Source organism: Laccaria bicolor, genomic scaffold, assembly GCF_000143565.1.
Source record: "Laccaria bicolor S238N-H82 LACBIscaffold_21 genomic scaffold, whole genome shotgun sequence".
Lineage (NCBI taxonomy): Eukaryota > Fungi > Basidiomycota > Agaricomycetes > Agaricales > Hydnangiaceae > Laccaria > Laccaria bicolor.
Window position 1 is genome coordinate 552081 of NW_001889892.1, and position 10424 is coordinate 562504.

Below are 10424 nucleotides of genomic sequence, written 5' to 3' on the forward strand. Positions count from 1 at the left end.
TTGCCCTTTCGGATTGTGAACGCATCGTGAAGAATTGTGGTAAAGTAGGCATGCCAGCCATATATTATTCATGTTTTCTTACCCTTTAGTAGAACTTGACTGACAGTCATGGCATTACCCCTCGAGCAACGCCTGAACACCAATTACACTCCATCAGATGAAGAGTTACAGGAAATTCCCCGTATTCTCGTGGAACCCCAGGCACGCCTTGCAAGGATGAATGACGAGATTGAGCGAGCGCATGCAACTTTGGACGCATTGAAGCGTCAGCGCGACGAGCTAGCCCAGCTTATTGATCAGTATCAGGCATTGACCTCTCCTATTCGGCGGATCCCCCCGGAGATCCTTCAGGAGATATTCATCAATTGCCTTCCCACAGACCACCCGGCTCTGATGTCGGAACGTGAAGCTCCCTTGCTTATTGGGCGTGTTTGTAGCAGCTGGAGGTCGATTTCACAATCAACTCCAGAGTTGTGGACATCGGTTCACGTTTCTGTACCGCACACAACCCCCATCACTTCAAGAACTTCAAACGTTGATTATGTTGTTGTATCAAACCGTTTGGCAAAATTGCGAACGGCAGCGTTGCAAGAGTGGTTACAGCGCTCTGGATCACTCCCGGTCGACATTTCGTTTAGCCAATGGCAAGATGGGGCACGTGGGCCGTTCAACTTTACTAGCGGACCACAACCCATTGTTGACACAATCCTTTCCGTTTCTCGGCGTTGGAGGAAGTTTACTATCGCAGCGCAAGGTCCCAGTATGTTGTGTCTCCTCACGCGCCCTCATGACCTTCCCCTCCTAGAGACTCTAGACCTCAGATTTCCAACTTTGGGGCAATCAATTGTTTCTGACATTCCAAAATCGGAGTGCAACGTTTTTCGGACACCCTCATTGCGAAGGCTGTTTTTGTCTCATGGCTCGGGCGATTATCTCGACTATCCTGTCGACTGGGCGAATCTTACAGACCTGGCCATAGAAGGATATTTAATGGCGGGACTGCGTTTACAACAGGCGGTGTATCTGTTGTCGCAATGTCCTCAGCTCATCCGTTGCAGTCTAGAGATCTCGACGCCGGAAGAGGCGCCTACTCTATACTCTCCGCTTACGCTTTTCAACCTCAGATGCCTCTCGATCTTTGACTCGGGAGTTGACGCCACTAGCATGTTCGATTGTCTCGATCTTCCAGCCCTGCGTGAGGTTGAATACCATACTACCTTCCTACCCAGCCCTCACAGGAAGCCCTCCTTACTTGCACTTCTCAGGAAGTCTAACGGAAGAGTCCAGAAACTTACAACAGATCCTAAACGGTTTATCATGGAAGATCTCATTCAATGTCTACATTTTATCCCAGACGCAACCACTCTCACTCTGAAGCCATCCCGCCTTGATGCGGGCAATAGGACGTTTGACCCGACAATTCTGGATAAGGAACTTCTTTATTCTTTTCTTCCATCTGCCAGCGACACTCTTTGCCCCGAGTTAAAATTCCTGGAGATTGACTCCCCTTTTAACTTTTCGAGTCAAGATCTCTTGGAATTTATTTTGGAGAAACAGTCCAACGCTCTCTCTGACATCTCAAAGTTGAACCGCATCAAGATTGTTTTCCCTCATTCTCGAAGGGAGGACATTATGCCGCAGCTTACGGAATTTGTTCAAGAGGGATTGGATATTCAGTTAGTTTATGCTGAACCACTTGCAATGGCAATGTTTTCGCCGTCGCGAGGTCTTCCTACCGCAATTTGGCCATAAAATAGACGTCGTTTCGCCGCTTTTTACATGCACAGCAATACTCTACTTCAAACACAACGATCCGGTAGGCTTAAGTAGATTGGGTAGCGCAACTTTGTATGGCCGTATCATAGTATGTGGCTGCAACAGGTGTCTTCAAGGTGTCTTGGAGGGACCGCAATGGGGGGTTGGAGTAGCCTTCTCTCCGGCGTGTGTACACGTAGTTTTCCAGTTCTGTGCGCCGTCCGCCTGCATGTGTCCACGTCGCTTTGCCTGTGTGTCTATCGTAGTGTCTTGATAGTAACAATGAGAGAGCGGCAAAGACTTAAAACTTTCCCGACGATTTTAGAAAGCGTAGCCACTCAATGCAACACTGACATCCGACCAAGACAGATCGCGTTACTAAATCTTCCCCCTCAACTCCGACTCGCGTTCTTAAGAGCACTCGGCCTTCTTTCAGCAAGCCGTCTGTTTGCTTTTGTATCAAGTATTCTTTTTGTTTTCGTAAGAGGTCGAAGATGGAAAGTAGGTCGCTGGGGGTTAAGTATTGCATTGCGGCTCGGGGGTTAGACGAAAAGTGCTTTAGAGGTTGGGCTTGTTTGGCAACGCCTTCCACAACCTTGAGTTCGAATTCAACCTCCAGAGTCCAGACACTTGATATTGCTTTCACGATATACAGTTCTCCCGGCCTGAGCAGGGAAACATTGCGGTAGGTATACCCAGACATCTATTACTCATGTTTTCTTATCCTTCAGTAGAACATAACCAACACTCATGGCATTACTACCCCTCGAGAAACGTCTTAACACCAATTACGCTCCATCAGATGAAGAGTTGCAGGAAATTGCCCGTATCCTTGTGGAACCCCAGGGGCGCCTTGCAGGAATGAATGACGAGATTGAGCGAGCGCAGGCAACTTTGGACGCATTGAAACGTCAGCGCGACGAGCTAGCCCGGCTTATCGATCAGTATCGTGCATTGACCTCACCTATTCGGCGGATCCCTCGAGAGATCCTTCAAGAGATATTCACCAATTGCATTCCGACAGACCACCCAGCAGTGATGTCGGAACGTGAAGCTCCCTTGCTTATTGGGCGTGTTTGTAGCAGCTGGAGGTCGATGTCACAATCTACTCCAGAGCTGTGGACATCAATCCACGTTTCTATACCGGGAACAACCCTCATCCCCTCAAGAACTTCTCCCGCTGATTATGCCCTGGTATCAAACCGCGTGGCAGAATTGCGAACGGCAGCGTTGCAAGAGTGGTTACAACGCTCTGCATCACTCCCGGTCGACATTTCGTTTATCCAAGGGGAAGATTGGACGCATGGGCCGTTCAACTTCAACCGTAATACTAGTTTGAAACCACATCCCGTTGTTGACACAATCCTTTCCGTTTCTCGGCGTTGGAGGAAGCTTACTGTCGCAGCGCAAGGTCCCGGTATGGTGTCCCTCCTCACGCAACCTAGTGACCTTCCCCTCCTAGAGACTTTAGATCTCACATTTCCAACCATGGAACAATCAATTGTTTCTGAGGTGCCGAAACTAAAGTGCAACGTTTTTCGGACACCCTCACTACGAAGACTGTCTTTGTTTCAAAGCTCAGGCGATTGCCTCGACTATCCTGTCGACTGGGCGAATCTTACAGACCTGGCCATTGAAGGATATCTAGGGGAGGGACTGCGCTTACATCAGGCGATGTATCTGTTGTCGCAATGCCCTCAGCTCATCCGTTGCAGTCTGGAGATCTCGATGCCGGAAGAGGCGCCTCATCAATACTCTCCGCTTACGCTTTACAACCTCAGATGCCTCTCCATCTTCGAGGGAGTTGATATCACCAGCATGTTCGAAAATCTCGATCTTCCAGCCCTGCGTGAGGTTGAGTACCATACTTCCTTGGCACCCAACCCTCACAAGAAGCCCTCCTTACTTACACTTCTCAGGAAGTCGAGCAGATCAGTCCAGAAATTTACAACAGATCCTAAACGGCTTCTTATGGAAGATCTCATTGAATGTCTGCATTTTATCCCTGACGTAACCACCCTCACTCTGAAGCCAGCCCGCATTAATAAAAGTAATAGGTGGTTTGACCCGACATTTCTGGATAAAAAACTTCTTTATTCTTTTCTTCCATCTGCCAGCGACACTCTTTGCCCCAAATTAAAAGTCCTGGAGATTGACTCCCCTTTTAACTTTTCGAGTCAAGATCTCTTGGGATTTATTTTGGAGAAACAGTCCGACGCTCTTTCTGACATCACAAAGTTGGAGCGCATCAAGATTGTTTTCCCTCATTCTCGTAGGGAGGACATTATGCCGCAGCTTACGGAGTTTGTACAAGGGGGATTGGATATTCAGTTGATTTATACTGAACCACTCGCAATGGCAATGTTTTCGCCCTCGCGAGGTCTTCCTACCGCAATTTGGGCGTAAAGAGACTCCTTCGTTTCGACGCTTTTACACGGACAGCAAATTCGCTCAGCAATACTTTACTTTGCGCTGAAATACTCTACTTGAAGATCTCATTGAATGTCTGCATTTTATCCCAGATGCAACCACTTAACTTTTCAAGTCAAGATCTCTTAGGATTTATCCAAGATTTATCTTCGAGAAACAGTCCGACGCTCTCTCTGACGTCTCAAATTTGAGATTGTTTTCACCCATTCTCGTAGAAAGGACATTATGCCGCAGCTTACGGAGGCTGTTCAAGAGGGATTGGAATTTATGCTGAACCACTTACAATGGCAATGTTTTCACCGTCGCGAGGTCTTCCTACCGCAATTTGGGCATAAAATAGACTTCATTTCGACGCTTTTTACATGGACAGCATTACTCTACTTTACGCTATTTACATACTTTGCTCACACATTCTTTGAAAGGGAGACCATACCCACATTCCATCTTGGGTGATCGCTTGAAGCGATGAGCTCGTGATCCGTTCGTCGGACGTGCAAGCCGAGAACTGCCTGGACCGGCGTGACATCATGTGGTAGTTACTAGAACCTCCTCGACCTCCACAATCCAATAAAAACCTCTCGTTTCCCACAACTTTGTTCATTTTCACAGAATGGGCGCAGACTACTACAAGCTCCTAGGAATCGACAAGAATGCTTCGGAGGAGGAAATCAAGAAGGCGTACAAGAAGATGGTGAGTCATTGGAAGCTTCTTTTGCGGCATACGATGCTAACGCTGATCCTCATATCTGACAGGCTTTGAAATGGCATCCTGACCGTAACAAAGGTTCAGAACAAGCCAGCCAGAAATTCAAAGAGGTATGAGCTGTGCTTTCTTCTTTGGTCTCTTTCAGCAGTAACCTTCAACCCCCCAGATTTCGGAAGCGTTCGAAGTCCTGAGTGACAAAAACAAACGAACAGTTTATGACCAGTTTGGCGAGGAAGGTCTCAAAACGGGCGGGGGCCCACCGCCAGGCCAAGGTGCGCCAGGAGGGTTCTCCGGGTTCAGCGGATTCCCGGGTGGTGGACCTGGTGGTGGTGGGGCCCAAACGTTTACGTTTACCTCTGGGGGTCCCGGAGGATTTAGCAGCAGCAGAGGCGGGTTCGCCCCATCAGACCCTCAAAAGATTTTCGAGTAAGTATCGTCTTATCGTCGTTATACAGCATACCTAATGAGTCTCCAGGCAAATATTCAGTATGGGTGGCATGGGTGGTATGGGTGGTATGGGAGGTATGCCTGGCCGTCGCCAGGGCAGCTCAATGTTCCAAGACCAAGACGACGACATGGGGGGATTCCACTCGTTCTCATCTTCTTCAAGCGGCATGCCTGGCGGTATGCCGCGCCAACAACGACCACCTCAACGACACCCTGCATCCCAACCCCCTCCCGAAAAACCCTCAGATATTATCAAACCGCTCAAAGTGTCACTAAAGGAGCTCTACTCCGGCACAGTGAAGCGTCTCAAAGTTGGGCGGCGATTGCTGGACGGTACAACGGAAGACAAGGTGCTGGAGGTGCAGATTCATCCTGGTTGGAAGAGCGGGACGAAGATTCGGTTCCCGCGTGCCGGAAACGAGCAGCACGACGGTGAGGCACAGGACCTGGTGTTTGTAGTTGAGGAAAAGGCGGACGACGTGTTTTCGCGGGAGGGGAACGATTTGTACTGCAGGGTCCGGGTGTCGCTTGTCGAGGCGCTGGCGGGGGGAGATGATGGTGGGAAGGTGGTGAAGACGGTGGAGTTGTTGGATGGGCGGAAGATGCAGATCGCGGCACCGTTGGGTGTGATCAAACCTGGTCAGGAGCAGACGATCTCTGGCGAGGGAATGCCGATAAGGAAGGACGGGAGCGTGAAGAAGAAGGGCGACATGATTGTCAAGTGGGAGGTGGTCTTTCCTGACAGGTTGAGTGCGGCGCAAAAGGAGGGGATCAAAAAAGTATTGGGATAGATGGACTCTTTCGTTCTCGTCTTGATTATTCGCAACTAAGATATAAAGATACCCGACAAAATGTATCAATTCACTTCATACTGTAATTTTACAAGACACGCTCAGGCATCAAAGGGAAGCCAATGCACTGGAAGCAAGAGGGGGCAGACAATGCGAACTGTCCTTCTTGATCCTGTACTCCAAGTTCTCGACGACGCAGTACCAGGATCAGTAACTATATGCTTTGAACTGATACCATTACACGCTTACGGCTCTGAGAGCCCTGTGCAGCAAAGAAAACGGAATCACTGACCGAAGATATATTGAGCGGACAAAAACCACCGATGTTGGGATCAGCCATGACTTTCACCGGTCCTAGCCGTGAGGCCTGAAGCCGCGTTAACAGCACCACCTACACGTTGCTTCCTGCCACCATGCAAGGCCCCTCGAAAGATACAGTCCAGCGAAAGCCCAAACTCGGTGACAAGCTGAAGCACGGAATCAACAACATCAAAGCGAAATTCAGTCGAGCACCCTCACCACAGCCTTCCAGAACCGCAACGCCCGGTCTTTCGGCTCAAGGGGTGTCGTCGAAAACGGGAGGTGGCGCAGGCGTAGCTGCGATCAGTGAGTGTCTCCATCCAAAAACCTCCAACCGTCCATGAACAGCATTAAACAGGCGAAGATACAGCGGATGCACCATCTAAACTAAATAAAGACAAGGGGATTGGGGTGCGATTATCTGTTCTGAATTTGAGATATCAACTCACAGCCCATGGCACCACTCAGACGAACCCTACGCCCGAGTGGGAAGCTTGGAACATCGACGGCGACGCTATTACTCAGCTCCGTGAATGGGGTGCTGCTCGCGGAGACTCCAACTGGTTCAAACTTGCAGAAACGATCGATCGGTCATTGAAATCAAAGACTCTTGATGCGCTGAAAGGATTCATACCCGACAGCCCTATCCCTGCGAGAACCCTGGTTAAAGCATTGCTCAATCTAGTTGAGCTTGGGATCGTGCGCCATTTTGTCAGGCTCATTCCATCCCGCTGACATAGTCAATCAGAATATCCCGCTTATTCAAAAGAGAGTGTATGAATTTGCGCAGGAAGCGATTCAGTACATTAGCACTCTTGTCGGGGTTGTTGGTGAGGAGCTGTCAGTAAAAGGGGATCTCAACAAGATTTGGTGAGTTTCATTGAACTTTCCCTAATGTCGACAATGCTTATGCATTGTTAGTGAGGCGGTGAACGAGATTTGCCTATGGGCAAAGGAACGTGTCGTAGGTTTATCTTTCTCTTCGCCAACCATTGATTTTGAACTCGAGCAGTCGGTGAAGTCGGTATCGGTGGATGATTTGGAGGACTGGAAGTTCAAGTTAACGAGAGCGAAAGAAACATTCCTGGTACGGCGACATTTGCCGATGTGACGGTAATCTGAATTGGTTCCTTCCAGGCAACAACCGTCACAAAAATTCGGGTAGAACAGGAGATTGCTAGTCGTATGGTACGTTTGCTTCTGGTTGCTTGTTGCTAATCAAGAATGCCGCTTACTGATCCCACCCAGGCCTTCATCGAAAAGAAACTTGCCAGCCATATTGCTGCAAAATACGAACATACAGATCAGAGCAAGAGTATCTGCGCCGACGGCACTCGTGTGGAACTTCTCGCAGATATAAAGCAATGGCTATTACCGCAGCCTTCCAACGACGAGCGTATCTTCTGGGTCACAGGTATCCCAGGCAGTGGCAAATCAACGCTTTCTGCTACCATTGTTGAGAATCTTCGTCAGAACGACACTCCCGTCTCTGCTCAGTTTTTTATATCTCGAAACATCCCCGAAACGATCGATCCAACCAAAATCATCCCTACTATCGCGCAGCAGCTTGCCATATCCTCTCCGACAGTCGCTCGCGTTCTTGAGATGGCCCTGAAGAATGGGTATCCTGCGAGTCGGGATGATCAAGTCACCTCTCTTCTGTTAGACCCGATCCGAGAACTCTCTAAGTCACACGATGTGGTTGTCATTCTCATTGATGCCCTAGACGAGTTGAAAGACGCATCTGGGAGTGTCATGAAGATCCTTTCTCGCATTGCTCCGATCGACTGTGACCTCCCGAACAACATTAGATTCATCATTACCTCGCGTCCAGAGCACTGGGCGGATATCTCCACGTCCAAAAAGCTCAATCACGCGGTGTTCAAGCAGTATTCCCTGGCGACAAAGTTATCTGTCACCGAAGTTCACAACTTTGTTGTTGCTAGGATGAGAGAAGTTGTTACTAACAGGATGGAACTTACACCGGATGAGCCGGATTGGCATCATTGGCCGCATCCTGACCAACTGCAGAGGCTATCCAACAAAGCAAACGGCCTATTCCACTATGCCGCAACCGCTCTTCACTGGATTGAGCAGCGGATTGGCGAGGACGGAACGGCGTGTCGAGAGAGTGCCTTCCAGCGATTCAGCGAGGACGGCCTCGACGAGCTTGAAGGTCTATACAAGCTCATCTTGACGTCGTGGGAGGACGTGTATAAGCCAACGAAAGCCAACGACAGACGTGCTACTCGACTAGGTGGCTTTCAGCATGTTATGGGAGCCATCCTCGTGCTTCGAGAGCCATTGCTCATTCGGGAAATTGTTGCGTTACTTTCCGATATACCCAAGGACAAGTTCGACGTCATCAACTTCCTTCAGCAGATGCGCAGCGTTTTGATTCCGGGCACCACTACGTCATTTTATGACGCTACGCCACAATTGCACAAATCCTTTCGTGATTATACCATGAGTGAGCGTGCACCACCTGGATTCCGGATCCTGGCTAGGGATGCGCACTTCAAGATTGCAAGGAGCTGCTTAGACATTATTGCGGAAGTGGGGAGCCAGTGTGGTATTGGCTATGAGTATGCTGTCACACATTGGTATGTACACTTGCAGAAAGCTGTGTGGGAGGGAGCAACATGTGATGATGAGAGGATGTGGACACTGCTGGGTAAAATGGTGAATGAGGAGGTTGTCAGTGTCTGGATGGGAAAGGGGGGGTTGATGAACATGTTTGAATCTGTGGCCACCACTGGGTGGCAGCTGTTGGAGGTGAGACAGAAGCATGGAAAGAGACACCTAACTGATGAATTGCATAGCAGCAAAAGATGGATTGGCTTAAGTTAGTGCCAATAAGCAACATGTTAGTGGAAATAAAGGTATGCAGTTGGTGGTAGAATGGCAAACCTCCTGGTGTTGGGCTGACGATGCATTTTTTTCCTTCGCATCCTTATCTTGAATACTTACATCATCTACATATGCTCCTGTGTGTCTTGTCCTTGTCTCTAGTTGGTGCGTGCTTTTGCCCTTCCTCATCTGAATTCATCATACCTCTGTCTTTTATCTGCAGGCAGTGTGTGCTTTCATCTTCCCTCATCCATGTTCAATGTACTCAAACCCCCTTGTCTCTTTATCTCCAGGCAGTGTGTGCTTTCATCCTCACTCATCCACATCCTGCCCACTCACACTCCCCTTTGTCCCCTTGTTTCTAGTTGGTGTGTGGTTTTGTCCTCCATCTTCTACAATCATGGTAGTCACACCCCTCTTTGCCTCCTTGTCTCTAGAGAGTGTGTGGTTTCTTCCTCCCTTATCTTTGTTCACCATACTCACACCAGCCTTTGCCTCCTTGTCTACAGGAAGTGTGTGATTTTGTCCACCCTCATCAGCCATGCTCACACCACTGTTGCTTCCTCATATCTAGGAAGTGTGTGATTGAGTCCTCCCTCATCTGTGTTCACCATATTCACACCACTATTTGCCTCATCTCTAGGAAGTGTGTGCTTTCATCTTCCTTCATCTGCTTTGGCCATGCTCATGCCCCCATTTGTCTCCTTGTATCCAGGCTGTGTGTGCTTTCTTCCTTCCCCCTCTGTGTCACTGTACTCACACCCCCTTTGTCCCTTTAGGGAGTGAGTGCTTTTCGTCATCCCTTGTTGGGTTTACCATACTCATACACCATTCTCTCTCCTTGTCTGTAGTTGGTGCGTGCAATTGCAGTGGTCATACTTACACTCATGTTTCTCTCCTTGTCTCAAGTTGGTGTGTGCTTTTTTATCTTTATCTGTGTTGGCCATAGTAACACCTTTCTTTGCCTCCTCATCTCCAGGCAGTGCATACCTTTCTCCCTGATCTGTCTTTGTTGTACTCACACACCCTTGCATTGTTATCTCTAGAAAGTGTGTGGTTTTATCCTCCCTGAGATGTGTTCACTGTATTTACACTATCCTGTCACTCCTTGTCTCTAGGAAGTGTGTGGTTTCATCTTCCCTCAT

The 10424-nt window shown here is 48.9% G+C and overlaps 3 protein-coding genes across 3 annotated transcripts; 2 read left to right on the forward strand and 1 right to left on the reverse strand.

Annotated features, from left to right (window-relative positions):
- Positions 1-108: 108 nt before the first annotated feature.
- LACBIDRAFT_329425 (uncharacterized protein) lies at positions 109-4161 on the forward strand (the record flags this gene model as incomplete). Its single annotated transcript, XM_001883456.1, has 6 exons — positions 109-1676; positions 1788-1816; positions 1866-1941; positions 2022-2256; positions 2411-2440; positions 2527-4161. 6 exons carry the CDS (start codon positions 109-111, stop codon positions 4159-4161), a joined length of 3573 nt encoding a protein of 1190 aa, XP_001883491.1.
- Positions 4162-4795: 634 nt separating this feature from the next.
- Positions 4796-6226, forward strand: LACBIDRAFT_191048 (uncharacterized protein; the record flags this gene model as incomplete). Its single annotated transcript, XM_001883457.1, has 6 exons — positions 4796-4876; positions 4939-5001; positions 5058-5317; positions 5379-5425; positions 5459-5515; positions 5585-6226. 6 exons carry the CDS (start codon positions 4796-4798, stop codon positions 6127-6129), a joined length of 1053 nt encoding a protein of 350 aa, XP_001883492.1. The 3' UTR covers positions 6130-6226.
- Positions 6227-9400: 3174 nt separating this feature from the next.
- On the reverse strand, positions 9401-10313 carry LACBIDRAFT_329428 (uncharacterized protein; the record flags this gene model as incomplete). Its single annotated transcript, XM_001883560.1, is given in 6 exon segments — positions 9401-9496; positions 9619-9832; positions 10040-10124; positions 10163-10213; positions 10270-10282; positions 10302-10313. 6 exon segments carry the CDS (start codon positions 10311-10313, stop codon positions 9401-9403), a joined length of 471 nt encoding a protein of 156 aa, XP_001883595.1.
- Between the last annotated feature and the right edge of the window lie 111 nt (positions 10314-10424).